Source organism: Cupressus sempervirens, chromosome 4 (assembly GCF_028749045.1).
Source record: "Cupressus sempervirens isolate cs-2001-9-10 chromosome 4, ASM2874904v1, whole genome shotgun sequence".
Taxonomy (NCBI): Eukaryota; Viridiplantae; Streptophyta; class Pinopsida; order Cupressales; family Cupressaceae; genus Cupressus; species Cupressus sempervirens.
In genome coordinates, this window is record NC_143121.1 from 906,373,394 (window position 1) to 906,396,912 (window position 23,519).

At 40.9% G+C, this 23,519-nt stretch overlaps 2 protein-coding genes and 1 long non-coding RNA gene across 5 annotated transcripts in view; 2 read left to right on the top strand and 1 right to left on the bottom strand.

The window, feature by feature from the left end:
- The window catches only part of LOC149564318 (FAD-dependent oxidoreductase family protein), a 176,093-nt gene that overhangs the window by 140,630 nt on the left and 11,944 nt on the right, over window positions 1–23,519 (bottom strand). The gene's annotated exons all lie outside the window — the stretch shown is intronic.
- Window positions 1–23,519, top strand: part of LOC149564320 (uncharacterized) — a 138,763-nt gene that overhangs the window by 103,105 nt on the left and 12,139 nt on the right. The gene's annotated exons all lie outside the window — the stretch shown is intronic.
- On the top strand, window positions 15,751–19,281 carry LOC149564322 (uncharacterized). The gene is made up of 3 exons (XM_089827382.1): window positions 15,751–17,906; window positions 18,057–18,221; window positions 18,343–19,281. Exons 1-3 carry the CDS (start codon window positions 17,068–17,070, stop codon window positions 18,779–18,781), a joined length of 1,443 nt encoding a protein of 480 aa, XP_089683508.1. The 5' UTR covers window positions 15,751–17,067; the 3' UTR covers window positions 18,782–19,281.

The following is a 23,519-nucleotide window of genomic DNA, read 5'->3' on the forward strand; positions in this document are numbered from 1 at the left end:
CACCCCAGGTGCTTCTTACACAGGAGACTTCCCCGTCAAGTAGTAGCAAGAACACCAATAATGTAGGTGCCACATCCGGAGGATACAGGAATAATAGGCGTGGACAAAACAATAATAACAATGCAAACAATAACAATAACAATACCAGCAAAAGCCGAATCCAGTATGATGCGAACGGACGCCCAATCGTACAATGTCGAGCATGTAATTTGTGGGGGCATTTTGCACGGGAGTGTCCAACGGTGAATAAACCCAAACTATTGTGTCGATGGTGCGGACCCGGCGATCACGATGACTCCAAGTGTCCAAAATCCTGAGTTAACTTGATCACTGTCGGGATGGATGAGGAAGAAGTTCTGGCAATTACACGGAAACAAGCAAAAGAATACCCGGACCCCACTGAAGAAAAGAGGAAATTTGCGAAAGCACAGGCGGAGGTTGAAAAAGCATCCCAAGCGGCAACACCTCAGAACACCACCGGCACTGTATGCGTCGATTTCAGATGCCTAAATGCAATCACAATCAAGGATCCTTTCCCGATTCCATTCACAGACAGCACTCTGGAGGAGGTCGTCGGACATGAAATTTACTCCTTTATGGACGGGTTCTCTGGATACAATCAGATCTCTATAGCGGAGGAGGACAAATTGAAAACAACGTTTGTCGTCGAAGATGGGGTCTATGCGTACAATCAAATGCCATTCGGGTTGTGTAATGCGCCGGCCACCTTCCAGCGGATTATACTGCATATCTTCAACAAGATGTCCGTGGGAAACTTCAAAGCGTTCCTGGATGACTGGTTAGTGTTCAGTGCACAGGACAGACACCTAGCAGCACTTGGTGAATGCATGGAGAGATGTTGTAAGGCGCGGCTAGCGTTGAATCCCAAGAAGTGCAGATTCATGGTTCCGCAGGGAAGACTGCTCGAACACATTGTCTATAAGGAAGGATTGAAGACCGACCCGGACAAAGTGAGAATCATTATCGAAATGCAGCCATTCACTAATGTGACGGAGGTAAAGTCTTTCCTCAGGCATATAGGTTATTACAGGAGATTTATTAAAAAAATTGCCAAGGTGTCCTACCCGCTAGACAGGTTAACCTACAAGGAAGAATCATTTAGATGGGACAAAGAGCAGGACGAGGCATTTGAAGGGTTGAAAGTACGACTAGCTACGGCACCCATCTTGGCATACCCAAATTCGAATAAAGAATTTCATGTTCATGTAGATGCCTCCAACTATGCGATCGGAGCGACCCTGGCACAGACAGGTAACCATGGACTGGATCACCCGATATACTTTACCAGCCGATTGTTATCAAAGGCGGAGCAGAACTACAGCACGACCGAACGAGAAGCATTGGAGATGGTCTATGCTATGCAAAAATTCTGTCATTATTTGCTTGCTACACCATTTGTGTTCTATGTTGATCACCAGGCCCTATTGTACATGATTAATAAACCTGTCATCCAAGGAAGGATCAGCAAATGGCTACTCCTGTTACAGGAGTTTACTTTCAAGATCATTGTCCGGCCGGGGAAGAAACATGTCAGCGTGGACCACCTGTTGCAGATCAAAACAGGGGAACCAGCGGAGGGTGTGAATGACGACTTTCCTGACGCGTAGCTATTTTAGATTGCGGTACTGTCGGAATGGTACAGGAGTATCGACAAGTACTTGTCAACAGGACAGTTTCCCACTGGGATGCCACCAAGTGAAAGGCGCAAGTTGATAATCTGGAGCCATACCTTTCAATTGATCAACAGATTGCTCTACAAAATGGAGCCGGATCATATTCTTCGGCGGTGTGTGTTAGAAGAGGAGATACCACGGGTGTTAAAAGAAGCACATGAGGGTCCCGCGAGCGGACACATGGGACCGAATACCACTGCGTGGAAGATATTGCTCGCAGGTCTTTGGTGGTCGACGGTGTACAACGACACACGGGAATGGATAGTTGGATGTGACACTTGCCAATGGGTCGAGAAGCCGCTGAAGAGAGATTTCATGCCACTTAACCCCTCCCATGCGCAAGAACTTTTTGAGCGATGGGGATTAGATTTCATTAGACCCTTGCGGATGAGCAAGACTCGACGGTGCCGGTACATCATTGTTGCAACAGAGTACCTGACTAAGTGGGCGGAGGCACGGGCATTACCAGATAACTCGGCAGTCAGCACTGCAAAGTTTATTTATGAACAAATCATTACCAGGTATGGAATTCCGTTGCAATTAACAAGTGATAGGGGAGGACATTTTGTTAATCATGTCATTCGACTGCTCACCACCCAGTTCAAAATTTATCACACTGTCGAGTCGGTACTACCCGAGAGCAAACGAACAGGCCGAGGCTACAAATAAAATCCTAGTATCAATCATCTACAAATCTTGTGCGGTTTAAGGTGCAGATTGGGAAGAAAATTTACCTGCCGCCCTTTGGGCTTACCGCACGGCGTACAAGGTGACGACAGGGCACACACCATTCCAGTTAATGTTTGGACAGGAAGCGGTAGTACCAACAGAATTCATGATTCCGAGCCTGTGAATAGCACTGGAAAACAAGCTGGATGACATGGAAAGCTTACGGGAGCGACTAAATAGTTTGAATAAGCTAGAGGAGAAGCGATTGTTGGCGCAGTGGGCGACAGAAGTGACATAGAACAGACGCAAGGTTTGGCATGATAAACATCTAAAACGTAGTAGGTTCCAGCCGAGACAGTTGGTGTTGAAGTACGACAGTCACAATGAAATCAAGCCGGGGAAGTTTAAGGTTAGGTGGGTTGGACCATACCTGATCCGGGAGGTTGGCGACAATGGAGCAATCAAATTGTCAACCCTGGACGAGGAAGAGGTCCCTCAGGCAATCAACGGATCCAAACTGAAACTGTACCATGTTAGAAAGATGCCATCGTACTTGTCGTCGCCGTCGTCGAACGCTAGGATTCCCCTTTCGTCGTCGTCATTCAAAAATGGCGAGGCTTCGACGCCAATTTGAGGTGCTCTGTATATTTTTAAAAAAATTGGAAAAAAAATTGGAAAAAAGAAAAAAAAAGCCACGAGCAACTTGTCCGCAGACTGCGTCCCGCAGGCAACTTGTCCGCAGACTGTGTCCCGCGGGCAGGCTTTCCGCGGACAGTAGCAACTCGCGGAAGTTTTTTCCCGCGGGGTTGCCTCAAACCTCCAGTGTCATCTCCCCACAGTTAGTTTCATTTCAACTTCACGCGGAAACTTAAGCACTTCAAAACGACGACAATCAACCTGTAGATCCTCCTTCGAAGCCCAGGCAAACCGACGGTGAAGATGTGAGAATCAGGGGTCTCCTTCTAGTCGATGGAACAGTCTCCTGCGAATGTCAAACAGTCTTTCCGCGGAGTCCTTTAACTGGCCGCGGAGTTCTTGTTGCTCGCCACACGTCACCCTTCCACGAGCTATGAAACATTGTCGTTTCAATCTGCTATGCTCAGATCACGATCTGAATACAGTATTCGAATCGGCCTCCCAGTTAGAGGAATAAAATTCAGTGCCACAGCCATATTCTCAGCAAAGCCAAGCTCATCCTTTGCCACTGATAACTTTCCCTTCCACTGTGTTAACTGTCCCCTTCGGCAGATGAGACTCCCTGACTACAGTTGGCTATGCATCAATGATCTCGCCTTCGGCTGCAATTGGCCCATTATTCTCTTCACCGCGGCTTATGTGCTTAACCGTGGGCTTTCGGAGGAAGGATTTTGGAATCCGGCTATGACATTCGGGCTGTTCCTGCCGAGGAAGCTTTCCTATGTTTTTGGGGGCGCCATCTGAGGAGCAAGAGTTGTCAAGGGTTTCAAGGAGCGCACAAATTTCTTCAGGGAGGAGAAATTTCAAAGAAAAGGCTCTAATTGCTTCAATTGGTTTGATATTTCCGACGGAGAAAGGCTTGTTGGTCAGGTATTGTTTCTGATTGCCGGTGGAGAAGTTTCAGTGAAAGATTGGTTGGGTTTTGTTTCTCATTGCCGGAGGATGGACTGAGATTTCTCCCAAGGTTACCGGCTGTTGTCCTCTGATTGGCTACGGCATGTTCTTTTGCCGCTTCCGTGGGTGAGATTATTTTTGTAATAGACGGAGGAAACTTATATAAAGAAGAAGCCGTTTTGCTTGGAATCGGCAGGGAAACAGCAGTGGAAGAGTCAGCTAGCGGCAAATATGGACAAGAATGCAAGAGTCTTGGCATCTGGGATCCGCGTTGCAGGGTCGTCGGGTTCCAGTAGCAAGAAGCAGAAGGTCAAGGAGGAGCTCACTTATCTCACCGTTCAGTTCGAGGGTCTTAATGGCAACGAATGTCGGAGATGGTGACAGGAGACCCTAGAGGCGGATCAAATTAAGCAGATTCTGATATGGGCACAGGTGCATTGGACGATTCAGCTTCCAATCCTCTCCATCTGGTTGTTCGAATCAGTCTTGCACACCATGATAAAGACATATAGCCCGCAAAGCAGAACAAGTACATTCATGTACAAAAAGCATCAAATGATGGTGTCTTTTAAACCTAGGGAGTTCACTAGGGTTTTCGGCATTCCTGGCCTCGATGGTAAGAAAGTGGAAATCAAGAATCACAAACTCTCACGAGACCGGAAGGAGCATTGAATAGATCTAGTGTGTCGGGATCTTACACCCGTAGAGAGGGACGCAGCGGTTCAGGGGTCAAAGTGAAGAGGGCTTCGCAGGGACTTTATTCGAGAGGGTCACTGGCAATGCATCATGGACGTCATCAAGAGTAGGTTGACAGGTGCCACTCGGGCTTCAGATATAGCATTGCCGCAGGTTGTGTTTATGAATGGCATCATGCAAGGGATGTTATATGATTGGGCTTCAATCCTCGCCGATAGGATGGAGGAATTCATGACCCTTCAGCACCGAACATTTTTGATGCCGCACCATGCCATTGGGCTGTTCCTGGAGGCTGCAGCTAGCCATATACCATTGGATGATTTTGAGGCTCCTCCGAGGGGCAAGTTGGCAGACGAGGAGCCTCCCATATTCTATTGGCGCCACTTGGATACAGGGGGAACAACAGCAGGCCAAAAGAGAGTATTCCGAGGACTGGACGCTTTCGGAGATACAGATAGCGAACGGGAGGACACTTCAGAGAATGACGGGGCTGAGTTCGTGGAAGAGGAGGGGAGCACTTCAGCGGAAGTTGGCGGTGAGGCAGCGGGTAGTGGGTCCACATTCTTTACCCCCCTCAGCTGTCAACTTCGGCGCACTTGACTACCTGCACGTCAGTCATTCCCTTGTTTGGCCAGCGCCATGCCCCGATTGTGATGACCCCTCCGACGGTGGCAGAGGTTGTCCCATAGACAGTGACAAATGTCCCACGGACAGTCGCCGATATATTGCCGACGGCTGTAGTGGAGTTGATTCCAGTTGTACCAGCAAAGCAAGTTGCACAAGCAGATGTCGTCACAGTGGCAGTCTCACAGAGAGCACAATTGCCAGCGCCGAAGCCTAAGCCTAAGATTCGTTTAGATGTGATGGATTGCGATGCAGTTGTCACTATTTCGTCATCTTTTTTAGCAAAGGCCGAGCTAGCCGAGTCAACCCAGCCAGTACAGCAAGAGAATATGGAGCCCGCGCAGTCAGAGCAACCGGAGGTGATGGATAGAGCTAGTATGTTTTTGAGGCAGCAGTTCCGACTCACTCCTGCCAAGCGAGGTCCGTCCATTCAGTCTCCCAGGCATTCAAGAGCATCACCTGTAGTACCAGAGCCTCAACCTCAGGAGGAGGGAATGCCACAGGCCGTGGTTGCGCCAACAGCAGAGGAGGTGGCACCGGATGTGGGCATGGCTCCCGCTAATGAGGAGAATAGTGATGCGAAATGGTCATTGGAGGGCTTCGCCAAGGAGGATTACGGGTCGGATGAGGACAAGTGCAGGGACTACCTCAGGACTATGAAGTTTGCGTTGAAGAAGGGACACGATGTGGCAATTCAGGCTATGACTCGACGAAGGGAGTGGCATTTGATCCGAGCGTATATTCGTGGGGTTTGCCCTCAACGATTTCAGACTTGTTTTGTGGATAGAGGTTGGCCAGCGGTTGAGACACCAGAGATGTTGGCAGATTGGGCCACTGAGCCGGAGTTGGGACCGAGTGACACTCCGTTGATGAGGCTGGCACATGAGATTGTGGGATTGTACAAGGAGGTTTACTATGTTCGGCGGCACGCAGAGGCGGATAGGGTAGCGGACAGTGTTGCAACTCAGAGATCTTTGGCGGTTGAGAGGGAGGCAAGAGAAAAGTTAGCCGCCGATTTGGCCGACCAGCAGACAGCTTGGGCAGCGGAGTGGGCAGCACTATTGAGGGATATGGCAGCAATTGTGCAGGGTAAGGACACGGCTATCAGAGATGCCGAACCAGTTGTACGGGATAAAGATGCCGCTAAGCACGAGTTGCAGTTAGCCAGGAGACAGGCTATGGATGTCGCCCTTCTACTAAAGGAGGCCGTGGAGGTGAATTCTCAAATTCAGACAGATCTGCGCATCAGGACAGAGCAGGTGTATGAGTTGCGTCACAAGCAGCACTCTTCTGGGACACCTCCTTCTCTCTAGTATTTCTTTTGTTGTCTGTGGGTTGTCTCCTAATTTTGTTAGTCGTCAGGAAACGACTTTTCTTTTTGGGGGGGATGATGTCAGCCGACTTGATTGTCGTCGGTGTTTTTGTATTCTGTCACTGACGTCGTCGGTAAAGATTTTGTAGACGACAGGTAAATAGTTTGTAGCGGACATAATGTTGTGGCCAACGAACTCCTTCGGGAAGGTTCAACGGATAGTATTTGTATCCCGTCTGGGATCATTGTAAATCATCATTCATCTTATGAAGCATAATGTAATGTTTTGGCATATGCAAATAATCTAAGGAGTTATGTTGTTCGTGTTCATTATCTGTGTGCATTTATTAACCTATGCGGTAAACACAAACCAGCAAATTCGTGAAAGACAAGCAAGGGTTTTTACACATATGGTAGTGAAGAATTGTCCCACACTCAGTATACTCGACTATAGCCTGACGGAAATGCAAATGGAGGCATATAATAGGAGTGTTAATGTACGACACACAATAAAAGAGAGGGGTCGTACGGTGTCTAGGGGAGACCGTACGGTTTGGCTAGTTGCAAGGTACGATGGACTAGGGTCGAAGGAGTATGGTGGATGGTGGAAATTAGTTGAGTCTGTGGGTGAGGTTGGGTGTCATGTACGATGGGTAAGAACATTGTCGTACGAATAGATAGGACTAGCGTACAATATCTTGAATTGACATGTTGTGATAGCTTTTAGGGATATGTATGGTGATTGTGTGGAAGCAATATGTGGCATATGGTGTATGATGAGTTGCCAAGACTAACCTATGGTGTGTTGGAGGAGAGAGATGGTTTCCTGGAGCAACGACAAAGTTCTAAAGGGGTTGTCCGATCTAATGAAATACCAATCACCGAACTTATATAACAATTGCAAAAGATGTAAAAATATCCACCCATGCATAGGAACTATTCAACTTGTCTTGGAAACAGAATTATAGTTGAAAGCAATAATGTCGCTCAGATTTTCCATATTCAAGCAAAGTAATGCAACAAGCAATATAGGGTAGAACTAAAACTCACTAAAACTGTACAAGCCAAGTAGGGAAGGTCTTTCACTTCCGAAATGGCAAACAATAGCAAAATTTGCAAATACCAAACAAATCAAGTCACATACCAAAGACATCTAACCCAACAGATATATATACCCCGTTGGAGGAAAGCTTGAGAGAGAGAAACATTGTGCCAACACACAACAAAGGAAACACCTATAAAAATAAAAATAGACCCCAAGATAAACTAAATTGATAGGGTCCCTTACACAAAAATTTTATTTTAAGATGGGGATGTTACAGTTCTCCCATCACAAAAATTGTTTGTCCTCAAGCAATTGCAGATTCAGATGCTCCAAGATTTGTTCACCCTCCCAAGTGGCATGGTCCATCTACAAATTTTTCCAATATACCAAAAATTCCTTGATGGTGCAGTTCCTCAGTTTCCTCACACGGATGTCAAAGATCTCAGCAAGTTCTAGAACCAATTTCCCTTCTTTATCAAGAGGCGGCAAATCTGTAGACACAGTCATGTAATGTCCCACAGCTTTCGTCCAATAGGATACATGGATGACATTGTGGATACAACTTCCCTCAGGTAGCTGTAATTCGTAGACAAATTCCCCCATGCGTCAGATCACACAGTATGGCTTGTAGAAGTGTGGCCTTGTTTTTTTTTGCTACCTACCTTCAAAGATGATTGTCTGTGCAACTAAAGTTGACATATACCAAGTCATCCACCTCAAAGCGTCTCTCAATTTGATGCTTGTTGGCATAGATCTTTTGTTGATTTTGCGCCTAATAGAGATTCACCTTCAGGGACCTCAAAATGTCTTCTCCTTCCTATAACCAGTTCTTCACTCTCAGTGCACAGTTGTCACCCAAAACCATGTCTACAAATGAGGGGAATTCATAACTATAGAGTACTTTGAAATGCACTATTCCAATCAACATGTGGTAAGTAGTGTTGTAGAAGCGGTCTCCCAAATGAAACCATTTAACCCATGCCTTCTTTTGTATTGAAAGATGATTCTAGAGGTACCCTTCCAACCACTTATTCATGATTTTCGTATGTCTATTGGCCTGTGGGTGATAGCTAGTGCTTTGCGACATTTTTGCCCCTACAAGTCAAAACAGTTATTTCAAAAAAGTGTTGAGAAAACAATTGTCCTATTGCTCACTATGTTTCGTGGCAACCCGTGCAAGTAGAAAACCTCCCTAAAAATTAAGTATGCCACATGTGCAACCTAGAATCCGGTGGAGATGGCAAAGAAATGTGCATACTTTGTCAAACTGTCCACCACTACAAAAATACAATCCCTAACATGTACCTTTGGAAGTCCAGTGATGAAGTCCATAGACATGTTGTCCCACTTGTGCTCTGGTATTGGCAATGGTTGCAACAGGCCTGTCAGTAATGTGTGCTCGGATTTGTTTTGCTGACACGTAGCACATTCTCGAAAGTATTGTGAAACATCATTCTCAAGTCCCTACCATGAAAATCTTTCCTTGATCTTCATGTAGGTCTTGAGGAAACCTGGGGTGTTGACCAACGACAAGTTGTGCATTTCCTTCAAAAAAATTTGCTTCATTGTGGATTCGGGCAATAAGTAAATCATGTCCTTCTAGTAGATGATGTCATCAACTACCTTGTATGGATCGTCTTGAATTTCGTCATCCATTAGTTTACATGCAAAAGTGTTCTTGGAGAATTCCACCAACAAGTATGCCTTCCAATCGGATGAGACCTGGGATAATTAGCAAATGGCTGATTTTCTTGATAGAGCATTTGCCACAACATTAATCTTCTCTTTTACATACTAGATATTAAAGTCAAATGCCTGAATCTTGCTTACCCATTTCTATTGTCTCTCATTCAAATCCCTCTACTCAAGAAGATATCTCAGGCTATTGCAATCAATACAAACAAAAAACTTGGCTCCAACTAGGTATTGTTGAAACTTGGTCAAGGTGTGCACGATGGCCATCATCTCCTTATCATAGATAGAGTATAACTACTCGGTTTGTATGAGTTTCCAACTCTTGAAAGATATTGGGTGATGATCGTGCATCAACAATGTGCCAATGCCCTCACCAAAGGCCTAACATTCCAAGATGAAAGATCGAGTAAACTTTGGTGATGCAAGAACCAGACAAGTACTCATAGCTTCCTTCAATTTATCGAAGATGTGTTGTGCCTGTTCACTCCACTACAAAAATCCTTTCTTAGTTAAATCCATCAATGATGGGTTGAGCTAAGAAAAACCTTTTACGAACCTTTTGCAGTAATTGCACAACCCAAAGAATCTTCGAAATTCCAAGAGAGTTTTTGGTAGCGGCCAATACAAAATACATTAAATGTTCTCTTGGTGAACTTGAACTACATAGCTACTGGCAACATGCCCCAGGTATAATATCTTTGTCCTCTGGAACTCGCACTTGGACCGTTGGGCAAACAACGACTACGAATCCATAATCTCAAGGACTTTATCCAAATGCTTCAAATGTCTTCCCATGTTTTACTGTAAATGAGGATGTCATCAAAAAATACTAAGAGGAACTTACGCAGTTGTTTCTTGAATATGTGGTTCATGCAAGACTGTAATGTGGCTGGTGCATTCATTAATCCAAATGGCATGACCAAAAACTCATAATGTTCGTAGTGACATCGGAAAGCCATCTTTTGGACATCTTGTCCTCTCATGCGAAACTAATGATATCAAGGAGCAGAGATCTATTTTGGAAAACTAGACTGAGCCATGCAACTCATCTAGCAATTCATCGATCCTAGGAATGGGATATTTGTTCTTGATTGTCTTCTTGCTCAGTGCACAGTAGACCACACATATTCGTAAAGTCTCATCCTTCTTCACAACTAGTACCAATGATGATGCAAATGGGCTAGAACTAGGTTGGATCAATCACTTATGAAGAAGCTCCTGAATTGTCTTTTCAATCTCATCCTTATACTTCTTGAGATGACAGTATGGTGTGGTAATGACGGGCTTGACGCCAACCTCCAATTCAATCGTGTTCAAAATCACGATGTAGAGGTATGCCAAGTGGAATGTTGGCGAAAACCCTATCATGCTTATCCAATACGGCCTAAAGCTCATCGTCTTGGTAGTGTGTCTATCGCCCATTTATAAGTTATGTCGAGATCAAGCACTACGCTACCCAGGAAATGTCATCATGTCCAAAGATAGCCTCCATCTGTCATGTTGATATCTCCTTCGGCCCATCATTTTCCATTCCTCTCAAAACAACCTTTTTATGATCAACTTCAAAGAAGAATTCCATCCACTTAAGCTTTGTGTGTACCCGTTGAGAGTCTCCATTCATTGGATGCCTAGAATGACCTCCATGTCATCCAAATTTACTATAAAGAAGTCATATGTGACCGTGTGTTTTGCCATGAGAATACTCAGTTGTGAAACCAGATGGGTGCATGATAAGAGAGTTCCTCCCGCCACCTTGACTTGGAATCCCTCATGTACCTTCGTAGGTAAATATCTTTGATTCATGAGTGATGAGTTATTGAAATTAAGTGTAGCCCTGTTGTCAAACCTCACTATGACCCTCTATCACTGGAGAGTTCCCCGTACTCGAAAAACTGTACACCTTGAGATACCAGCATGAGTGACAGTTCCTTTTTGTCGTACCAATGCAGTGATCCTCTCCATATCATTTATGTTAACCTCCTTGGAAACTTGTTGGCCATCCCCTTCAAGTATCGCATCCTCTTGTTGTTCCTCACCATTTTACATAATCTCAATGTAGTATACTTTACATTTTCCTAAGCATCTATGCCTAGGTTCCCATGGCTCTTTGTAGGTAAAACTAAGCTTTCTCCTCCTAAGATCTTGTCTAGTGACTTCATCCAACGATGATTTCTTCGGATGGGGTTTGTTGTCTGTTTCCTTCGGAGCCAACTTTAGTTTGGTGTAAATAATTTCGAGAAGATGAAGTTGATGATGTCACCATGCTCCAGGCTTTCTTGATTGCCTCAGAGAGGGGCTTGGGGTTGAACCCTTTTACCCATCCCTTCAGTGGTTCCATTAGTCTATCTATGAATAGCATGATTTGTCATCTCTTTGAAATATTTGTAACCAGCACAAAGAGACTCTAGAACTCAGTGATGTAACTATCAACCGACCCGGTTTGCCTCAGTTGTACCAATTTTTTAAAATTGAGTTCTGGAACTTTTCCATTAAATCAATCTATAAGTCTTTCTATAAACTCACGTAAGTGTTTACTTGGTCATGTGCAAGAGTAAACATACCGTGATGCCACATTTGTGTGCCACTCCTTCCAACTGGAGTGTGGCGAAATTAATTGATCGATCCTCGGGCATCAAATTGAACTAGAAGTATGTGTCAGCCTTCATCACCCAAGCTCGAGCAGAGATTGATCAAAATCCATCAAAGACAGATTTACCTTGCTTAACTTCCTTTAATGTCATAATTAAGTGAGCCCAATTGCCACCACAAGAGTATCTCATTCTTAACTCAGCATAATCTTTTCTAAGATATATCTACTTCTATATTTGCATTCCTCCAATCTTCCCATGACTATCCTTGCATTTCTTCGAAAGTTGGTTACCTTCCTCTGTGCAATGTCTCAGTCCTTCAGGTAAAGTCAGCATCGAGGTGCGAGAGCATAAAGGATGAAAGGTTTGCTCTTCTTGTAACCAAATTGTTGCTATGTCCATTGTGCTCTCTAAATATTTTGCGTTCTACCAATTTTTGTAATGTTTCCTCCATGAGACGCTAAATGTCAATGATCTAGGCTTGATTCTTGATGAGCTCTCTTTCTAGCATAAAATTGCATTCACTTCCTACATGCTGGCAAGGTCACCAGCTCTGATGCTATTGTAATGTTCCCCTATAGATGATAGTGAGGAATTCTCCCACACTCAATAAAATCCACTATAGCCTAATGGAAATGTCAACGGAGATGTACGGCGGGAGTGCCAATGTACGATTCAAGGCAAAAGTGAGGGGTTGTACAGGGTCTAGGAGAGACAGCACAATGATGCTAGTTGCATTGTTCAAGGGACCATGGTTGGAGGAGTATGGAGGACAGTGGCAAATAGTTATGTTCGCAGGTGAGGGTGGGTGTTGCGTACAGTGAGTAAGAACACTATTGTGCAGTAAGGAAGGACTATCCTACAGTATCCTGAATTGGTGTGCGGTGTGTTAATGTGTGTTTTATGACCCACCAACCAATAGAGCAAAATACTAAGGTATCTTACCCACTCTTGAACAAAGTCTTGTGTATGCTAAGATTGCAAGAAGATCATATGATGACTCCAAGGTTCCTTCAATTTCAAGTCTTGATAGTAGATAAGCTTGGTGGTTGATGTGATTTTTTGAAGATTCATTTCAAGTTATACTGGATGTGGGAGCAATCAAAAGGTTTTGCAATAAGGTACTTTTGGAATTTTCACGAAATATGTGGAAATAAAAAGGGGATTAGGGTTCAAAGATTCTATTCTAATCCTTAGGGCAGTGATAACAATAAATGGTACTTTAGTGGACAAATTCCTTAATTAGCAAGCTCCACTTTGACAAGTTATACTACAATTACACATGAGCTCGTGCAATCTTCAAGGGTTAAGCGAAAGATACTCATATCACCACATTCACCATCGTAGACAACAATGTATATGAATAATAAAAGTTAAGCATACGCATGAAAGGGTTCAGGCTAGCTTTGCAAACAATTTACAATCACTAAAATGTCAAAAGTATGAACCAAAGGAATTCATCAAAACACTATTATCTTTTCCATTGCAATCACCACACTTTATCTAAACTAAACTTAATCTAAATGAAGGAGCTTAAGAGAACAAGCAAGCACTAAAACGCATCAAGTATTCACCAAACTTCAACGAAAACTTCATTGTATAGCTCATAGCAATAATCTCAGAAATAAACTCCTAACCAATATGTGAATCCATTTTCCTGCACAAGTAGTTGGTGAGTTTACGATCACACTGCTTTGTAAAATCCAAGACTGACTTAGACAATATGTTAAGATTTGTGACCTTCCTTTGCCATTTGCATAGATGAACTACCTTTCCTTGATTGAATCCCTTTAGCACTACATTTGGGTCTTCCTCAATTTGATCAGGCACTTGGAATATGTTGCATGTTCTAATCATATTCAGTGACTATCTTGAATACATTCTCTTTCTGATTTCGATCTCATCTACAACATTTTCCCAAAAATCTTTGAGGTGCACTTTAGGCTAGTGTTTAGATCCTTCTACTGATTTGATCTTGTTGTAGGGATCATAATCAGGGCATTTTGGATAAAGTGGCAGATGAAAGAAATTGAGTTCATCTGATGATCTCTTTGTTACCTTTAGACATGGGTATATCTCAGTTTTTCCTTCTCCTATGAAAATTGGGAAATACGATCCCAGTTTCTTCTTCCCCTTTTGAATATTGTTGTAAACTGTAAGTTGCCAAGTAAGCTCTAACAAGACCAGCTTATCCATTGAGTACCTTGGAAGCTTATATGGCTCCAAAGAAAAAATTTGAACTTGGATGTATGAAAACGTAGGGAATCAAATGAACGAGTCCCCATAATCTTCTACTAACTTCATTGCTCCAATTGACAATCTCATATGCAGCCTCTTTGGTAGAGTTTTGACAATGTGCATGGCACAGACATCATTAACTCGACATAGTCATCCTTGGAATGCAAATGCAACTATGGGTAGCATTCATGAACTTTTAAGTAATGGATTCTGCTCCCATTCGACCTTTGCATCTCAGTCCATCATTCTTCATCTTTCTAGCTAGCATATAGATGACATAGGAGCTCATATAAAATTTCTTCGTATGCTCCAAATTTATCAGTTGTTCATTTAGGTTATCACAAATGAACGAACCCCAATCTATCCTACTGACTTCTCCAACCATTTTCTCAATTAAGTACCGCATCCAAACTTCAAATTTATAAGAATGGGGCATCCCAAAAATACGACTGAGCATCATGACCATGTCACTAATTCCGGCTGCAAGTCAAGCCAAACCAATTCCTTGGGAACTTTGGAATGCTGAACCTATTCTTTTTCAACCATTTCTTATTGATTTCCTCACAAAATTGTGTCCCATCCTTGTATAGACTCTGACAAGCTCTTATGTTTTTGTCACCATCCTTGGGAGTGAAGGAATTCCAAATGCTTCAAATATGGATGCTTGAGAAAAGTTTGTGAGGATGTTTTCATCTGAATCCTCGATTGTTCTATCTCAGGGGCTATAATGTTTTGCACATTCCACAATGAATTAGGGATGTTGTAAGGCTAGAGGGAAATTGGTTGCAAAAACGATTCCATTGTTCATAATCCTAGTAGCCAAATGTGTAGGTTGATGGTCTCTATATCCAAACATCCTCTGATTGAACTCGTTCATATTGAGGCCGCTAAGGCCTATATTTCCAATTTCCGCCCATTTTCAAATTATATTTGATTTGGGGTACAACCCTCTCTTCTCATTCTTTATCAATTGTCCTCTAGTTTTGCCTATTTCTTGGGGCTAAGCCATTTCTCCTTCATTTCAAACATAAGAGCATGCAAAAAGAAGGAAAAAAAGAAGAGTTAATTTCTCCAAGAGAAGAAGTTTTTTGAAATTTGTTTGGATTTCTCCATTTCCTCCAGAATTTGCTTTCTATTCATTTCTCCAGAAACTTGTGCTTTTCCAACTTAACAAAATTCTTTTTGATGAAGTTCACAATCCTTTTGCAAATTCCAAAATAATATCCTTCTCTCTCTCTCTCTCTCTCCTTACGAATTCTGAGCACTTTCATGCTTTTTCAAACAAATCTCTTCAAAATCCTTTCCAAGCCTACTAAATCTCAACTTTTGCTTCTTACTTCGTTCTCCAAACTCGTATGTGAGGGAAAGAATGAAATGGTTTCTTATATAGACTATCTTCAGGAAAAGTTGCTTTAAAGTTGTGAGCTAAAATTAGATAGCTACCTTACTTGGCTTCCAAGATTTCGTTTTTTGAAGAGTTTCTTTGCTACTTGTTTGCTTTTCTTCCAGTTATTGGGAAATTTCCATTTTGACCTTTCTAACTTCATGAAGAAGTTATGTCACAATTTATTCAAAAAATAATCAATTAAATATTAATATACTAGAAGCAAAAGTCGAGAGAAACATGGTTAACAAAAGAAGATAGAAACACAATTTTTTCACAACACGATTAATAGATGAAATATTAATAGAATTACTAAAATAGAAGATACCATGGGTCAGGAGGTAGAAAATCCTAATCAAATAGCAAAAGCCTTTGTCAAATAGTATTCTAATATACTAAATAACTATGAATACTCTGATTATGCGGCTCAAAATAAAATGTTAAAGAATATCTCAAAAGTACTCTCTAATGAAGATTTAATAAATATTTAAACAAGAAATTCACCTTAGAAGAAATTAAAGTAGCTCTCTTTTCTCCTATGTTCCCCGAGGATGCGTACCCGGCCTAAAACCCCTCGTTTCGGGGACGGGGGGACGGGTATGGGACGTCTCCCAGCCATCCCCAAATTCCCTTTTTTTGCAGGGGACGTCCCCGAAACTTGGGGACGTGGGGGGGACAAAAAGGGGACGGCCAGCTGCCTCCGGTACGGAAAGGGGACGTCTAGCCGTCCCCCGACTGTACCGAGTACGGCCGACCGTCCCCCTTTTTTGCAAGCTCAAAACATTAAAAAAAAAACATAAAAAAAACATTTGTTGTGTCTTTTTTGGTCGGCTAGTGGGCCCCACTCCTCCAAAAACCCTAAAATGTATATAACTCAACACATTTAAATTGTTTTAACCATTCTTTGGTTTTCATTTTCTGTTGCAGCCGGCTGAAGTTTTCATTTTGCAAGTAGAGGAGGTAATAGTTTTGCTTCCAAGAGCTTGACCAAAGGTTTGATCTTCTATTTTGTCCACCAAGTAAGTATAAAACTCTTTGTGCTTTCATCTATCATTTTTTTAATAAATTTGTAGCTTGCAAAGTCTGATTTTTTATTTTTTTTTCATTGTTTCAACTCATATATCTATTCAATTGCATATTTAAACACAATGAGCAGCAGTGCGAGTACAAGTAGTAGTAGTGAAGAAGAAAATGTAGAGGTTGATGTTGTTAGTAGTGACACTAGGCAAAAACCCAATCCTAAAGCTGATTTGTTTAAATGCCCTTCCGACATTATGAAAAATTTTGCAAAGGGTCCTTTCAATAGAAAAAAACCTCTTCTCCAATATGTCACACCTAGGCCAAAAGATAAAAAGAATTCGGGAGGGACTAGGGTGTGAGATTGTCATGTTTGTCTTGATGATTTTAGGGGCAGCTATACAAGAGTGAAGTCACATTTTTTAGGTGTTACATGCCAAGGAGTCAAAGCTTGTCCTAACCTAACCGATGAACAAAAATTAGAATGTCAAAGATTGCACTTAAAAGAGGCTGAAATGGAGGGGCAAAATTTGAGAGTGACATCACCATCCATTCCCTCACAATCATCTAGGCATATTTCATCCGCCATTGGTACTAATGGCAGCCCTAGTGGGTCTAGAGGGAAGAGAAAGATAAGTAGTAGTGAGAAGGGCTCGGTGGAAAGTATGTTTAATGCACAGGCAAAGGAGAAGTGTGAGGCATCCATTGGTAGATTCTTTGTTGCTAATGGTATCCCATATAATGCAGCCCGTTCCACTTATTATAAACAAATGGTGAAAGATATTATGAGCATGAATTCCTCATTTGTGCCCCGCGGTGAGCATAAGCTACGAACCACTATCCTAGATGAAAACTACTCAAAGGTTGTTTTATTATTTGAGGATATGAGACGCACTTGGGTTAGGACAGGCTGCTCTATTGTGATGGATGGGTGGACCGATGTTAGACATCGGCCACTCATCAATATCATTGTCACATCCCCTGCTGGCTCTTATTTTTTGAGAGCCATAGATTGCTCAGGAAAGAAGAAGGATGCAGATTTTCAGTTCACCATTTTGCGAGATGCCATAGAGGAGATTGGGCCCTCTAATGTTGTACAGGTTATCATAGATTCTGCACCTATGTGCAAATCAGCAGGTTTGATGATAGAGGGTGCTTATAGGCACATATTTTGGACCCCTTGTTGTGTTCATTCCTTGAACAATGCATTGAAGGGCATAGGGAAGATTGAATGGGTGAAGCAAGCGGTGCTAGAAGCTAGAGAAGTGCAAATGTTTATTTGCAACCACCACATTTCACTTGCTCTATTCAGGTCCTTCTCTAAGAAGGAGTTCCTCAAACCAGCCGAGACAAGGTATGTCAATTATAATTATAGTTTACTTTTAGTTTGTTTTAACTTTAAGTTATTTAAAAAAATTATTTATAAGTTTATTTACATGTGATGCTTTTTGTTTTAAATTTTAATCATTAATGTTTAAGTTTAAATTTTTAATTGTTGCTATAGGTATTGCACATATTTCATCTTGATGGAGAGGATGATTGAGGTGTATGAGGCCCTTCAATTGATGGTGGTGAATCCAGAGTGGGGACGATGGTCTCATTCTAAGTCCACTGAAGGAAAAGCGGTGAGGCAAAGGATCCTTGATGAGAGTTGGTGGTCCACAATGAAGTAAGTTGTTGTTTTTTAAATTTACTATTAGTCTTTTGCTTGCTGATTTTCCTACTAATAATCTTAAAATTCTTAAAATTCTAATTCTGATTTTTTTTTTGTTGGCATTTTGATCTTGCAGATACATTTGCTCTGTCATAGCACCCATTGTTGATGTCATTAGATATGCTGATACTGATGCTCCTAGTTTAGGAGAGATCTATGAGACTATTGACAGCATGTTGGGTAAGATGAAGAGAATTGTTGCGGCAAAGGATCCTACATTGGGCTTTTATGAGGAGCATATTAGGCCTATTGTGACGCGGAGGTGGAACATAATGAATACCCTGCTTCATATGGCAGCATTTGCTCTAAGTCCCAAATGGTATGCACAGTTGGGTGGAAGGGGCCTCCCATGTGATGATCCTAAGATTTTGGATGGCTTCACAAAAGCAATTGATAAGATGTATTCAGCTCAAGATGCCTCTACTCTTCGTCCACAGTTCCTTGACTTCACCAACCTTCGTGGCCCAAACTTGGGTAAGCCACAAGCAAGGTTGGATAGAGTTGTTTTGGCATAGAGGGATCCTATTAAATGGTGGACTTGGCATGGGAGAGATACACCTGAGTTAAAGATACTTGCCGGTCGCCTCCTTTCACAGGTTGCTAGTTCTTCAGCTGCAGAGAGGAACTGGTCCACATATTCATATATCCACTCTATCAAGAGGAATAGACTTACCTCTAAAAGAGCAGAGAAGCTAGTGACAGTGCATCATGCTCTTCGACTTGCCGATCGCCAGACTCTAGAGTATAGGCAGACACTAGCTTTGCGATGGAATGTTGAGCCTGAGGATGTGGCCCAAATAGATGAGGATGACATAGCACCAGGACTAGTTGGGGTTCCATTAGATGAGACTACGCTTCCTGTGGAGGATGACAATGAGGAGGATTCTAATTTTGATGCCATGGATTAGTAGAGGCAGAATAGGAGCAGCAGTCTGCTTCATTTTCTATGTTTTGCTTTTTATGTTGAACATGAACATGATTATGATACATTAATTATATGATACTTATTACTTTATGGCAGCCTATAGCTTTGGGCATATTTTGATTTTGATTTTCAAATTTATGATTTATCATGCTTATCATTATGAGTCTTATGATATTGACAATGGTTAATAACTTAATGTTCATTGTTCAGTGTTCTCTGATATTGTATTGATATGCATTTTGAAAATTGGATACTAAAATACTAAATAGTAAAATACTAAAATCGGATATTATTTCATAGATGGCATTCAAATGTTGTATGTTATGGTTCTATAATGTTTAAATGGCATGCTTTGTGCTTAGTTTCATATGAATGACATGTATATTTACAAATTTCAATGTATATATTATATTTTAAAATTTTCCTATATATATAGCCGTCCCCGCCCCCCCCCCCCCCCCCCCCCCGTCCCCAAAATCACCAAAAAAATTTGCCGTCCCGGAAACCCGTCCCCCCATCCCCCGCCGTCCCCGTACCGGAATCTTGGGGGAACATAGCTTTTCTCTCAATCTAGATAGATCCCTAGGACCAGACGGTTTCTAGGTCTTCTTTTTTCAGAAATGTTGGGACATTTTAGGTAATGACCTATGGGAAGCTCTAGAAGCTACTAGGAATTCAAGCTCATTAGTATCAAAGATTAACACTGCATTCCTAGCCCTCATTCCTAAGAAACCCAACCATGAAGTTCCGAGGGAATTTAGACCAATAACTCTTTGCAACACGGACTCCAAAATATTGTCAAAAGCTCTGGCAACTAGACTCAAAAAACAACTAAACAAACTAATCTCAGAAGAACAAACTAATTTCGCTCCTATTAGGTCTATTTACAACAGGATAATCATCATTCAAGAAACAATTCACTCTATTGAAGTTAACAAAGAACCATGTATCTCAATGAAATTAGATATCCACAAAGCTTACGACAAAGTGGATTGGAGATTTCTCTGTAAAACAATGGAAGCATTTGGTTTCTCGCGTCAATGGATTAACCTAATCTTCAATTGTATTTCAAAACCAAAGATCTCCCAACTTATCAATGGTACAGCCGAAGGTTTTTGCAATATATCAAAAGGTATAAGACAAGGCGACCCTATATCGCCCTTTCTCTTCATTATCATAGCTGAAGCCTTTGATAGAGCCATAAAGAAGACTCGAGAAGAAGGAAAAATTAAAGGCATCAAAGTGACAGATGATGTGGCCAAGATAACACATCAACAATTTGTGGATTATACAATTTTGCCAGGAGAAAGTACAAAGAGGAAGCCAATAAATTTAAGGAAATTATTAAAACATATATGGAGGACTCAAGTCAAAAGTTTACGCAAACAAATCAGAGACCTTTTTCCTTAATACTCATCCGGATCTAAGGGGTATATGCAATACTATGGGATTCAAAAAAGGAACATTCCCTTGTAAGTATCTTGGGATTTAATTGGAAAAGGGACCTAGAGAGAGTAAAACCTAGACCTTGATATCAGAAAATTTAGACAAAAAAAAGGGAAGTTGGGAAAGGAAATCGCTAACTAAGGGCAGTAGATCTACAATGATAAAAGTTGTTTTATCAGCTCTACCCACTTACCAGATGTCATGTTTGTCGTTACCAAAAGATATTAAAAAACAGCTGGATAGTAAATTGATAAAATTCTTTTGGCAAGGTACAGATGACAAAAAGAAACAAGCTTTCATTAAATGGGATCAAATTTGTAGACCCAAGGAATATGGCGATTTAGGTATTAAATATTTAAGTTGGCAAAAAGAGGCACTAGGGGCCAAAGTATTGTGGAGAATGTATCAGGAACATGAGAGTAAATGGGCAAAAATCCTTTACCATAAATACCTAAACCTATCTCTTTATTTCGAACAAGAAATCTACCTAAAGGCTCAAAAGTCTGGAACTTTATGATGCAATGTCGGCATCTAATAACCAACAATCTTACATGGGCTATAGGCAATGGACAGGACGAATTCTTCTGGGAAGCCTCATGGGATGGCCCTCCAGATAGCTCTAATTTACCTATCAACATAAAAAAACATTGTAATACAACTCTAGGGTCTGAAAGTTAAGAAATATAAAGAGGAAATAAGAGAAGATAGGTATGGAAGATGGCACTAGAAATCTGTATCGAAAATGAACCTATCAGCTGGAGAAGAAATAATCTTTGAGCAATTTTTTAATAATAGACAAGTAAATCACAAAGAGAGAAGAGATAGATTAATTTGGGGAGGAGCTAAGAATGGGAAGTATAGTGTTAAAATTGGTTATGAAACAATTGTTAATTCTCAAGGAAGGGAAAAAATGGAAATTCCCTTTAACTTATGTTGGGACACAACATGTCTTCCTAAAGCTGGCATGTTCCTATAGGTTGTGCTTCAAAGTAGAATCCTAACAATTGACAGATTCACGAAAATAGGGTTTGAAGGGCCTTCAAGATGTGTGTTATGTGAAAACAAATCTGAAACTACGGAACATCTTTTGTTTCAATGCACTTTCTAAAATCTATGCTGGAAATGACTTTGTAATAAGCTTAATTGGCAAACAGCTTTATCTAACAATCTTTTGAATTTCTCAAAGAGTTGGCCTCAAAAGGATCTCCTAAGGTCTATAGTAATCTATGGAAAATCTCCCCATCCATTATTCTCTGGGAAATATGGAAAGAAAGGAACAAAAGAATCTTCTCAGACGAAAAGATGGACCTTCAAATCCTTCTCGGTACAGTGGAGGTTGGTATAGTAGAGGTCGTGAACAATCGCCTAAGAAACATAAACAAAGAAGGAGGCTAATTCTCTAATTGGGATGCAAATATGCAAAGAAATTGGTATAAATTAGTCGATCCCTTGATGACTTATATGAAAGCCAATAGACTAGTCAGGGTTAACTGCAAATGGGAACCTCCCCCAGTTGGATAGGCAAAATTAAATTTCGATGGTGCTTCGAGGGACAATCCCAAGGCTGCAGGATTAGGATATATCATACAAAATGAGTTTGGCTCTTGGGTGGCTAAACGGGCTAAACACCTAGGGATGACATCCAATAACCAGGCAGAATTAGAAGCTCTACTAGAAAGGTTAAAGCTAAGTTTGGAGGAAGGTATTACTAAGTTAATTATTGAAGGAGACTCTCAAATTATCCTTAATGCTTTAAGGAAAAAAACACCCCTGATTGGGTTCTTAACTCTAAATGGAAGAAGCTACTCAATTATTGGATAAATTTCAAAAGACTAGAATTAACCACATATATGGAGAAGATAATAAAGAAGCAGATGCCTTGGTTAGCTTAGGGGTAGATAGTGAAGATTTAATGGCGAGTAATTTACCTACCCATTAAATAGTAACTTAATTTAGAGCTATACAACATTCTCATTATTATTCCTACAAAGGGTTTAATTAGAACAAGAAAATTTCTAAATGATTCAATACCTTCTTTTAAACGACATTGCAGTAAGGTTTTTTAATTCAAATAGAATGTTAATACTCAAATTTAAAGACTTAGCAAGGATATCTCAATTCCTTTCTTTGTATATGATGTAACAAGTATCTTAACATGGGAAAGGATGCAATAAGTATCTTAAACCCTTGAATAAATGCATTTCATAAAATCATCAAATTGTAAGAATACCTAATAATTCTAAAAAAACTAAGGAGGCAAAAATAAAAATTATAAAATGAATAGGAATCTAATAAAAAATAAGACTCGATATAAAGAGATTATAAAACATATAAGAAGCACAAACCATAAGTCTGAAAAAAAACTCCCACTTATCAAATTAAAATAAAACCTTAAGCACAAAAGCTAGAATTTAGTATTAAAAAGATCTAAAATTATATATTAGCAACAAATTCAATACATTATGAAATATTCTTATAAGATATAAACTAAAGCTTAAAATTACTACACCTAGAGACTTTGTATCTAAATTATCTAACCTCCTTTGTTGTTTTGCCTTTAAAGATTGTGATTTTCTCTTATATAAATAATATGAATTTCAACTAACAACAATCTTGGTCAAGAAAAGTCAAGTTTTGCAACTATCTTCAAATAAGGTGGGGGAAGGAATCGTATTTCAATGTGGCAATTAATCTCTGATTGATGAATGATATGGACATGAACAAGTTTATGCATTAACTAGGAAAGCAAGCTAATGCTAAGAAGACAAATCGATAAGATAAAGCACCTGATCAGTGAGAAAATTTGATGAAGTATCAATGAAGGTTTATATATATAATCAATTGTATAAACTCAAAAATAGAAGCCTTTTAATGTATAATTA

What these genes read in the sequence shown, in the direction of transcription:
- LOC149564322 (XM_089827382.1), top strand. Translation starts at nt 17,068, where the DNA reads ATGGAGGGGCAAAATTTGAGAGTGACATCACCATCCATTCCCTCACAA. An exon ending in CTCAAACCAGCCGAGACAAG is followed by an intron (nt 17,907 to 18,056) that starts GTATGTCAATTA and finishes TTGTTGCTATAG; the next exon opens with GTATTGCACATATTTCATCT. An exon ending in AGTTGGTGGTCCACAATGAA is followed by an intron (nt 18,222 to 18,342) that starts GTAAGTTGTTGT and finishes TTGATCTTGCAG; the next exon opens with ATACATTTGCTCTGTCATAG.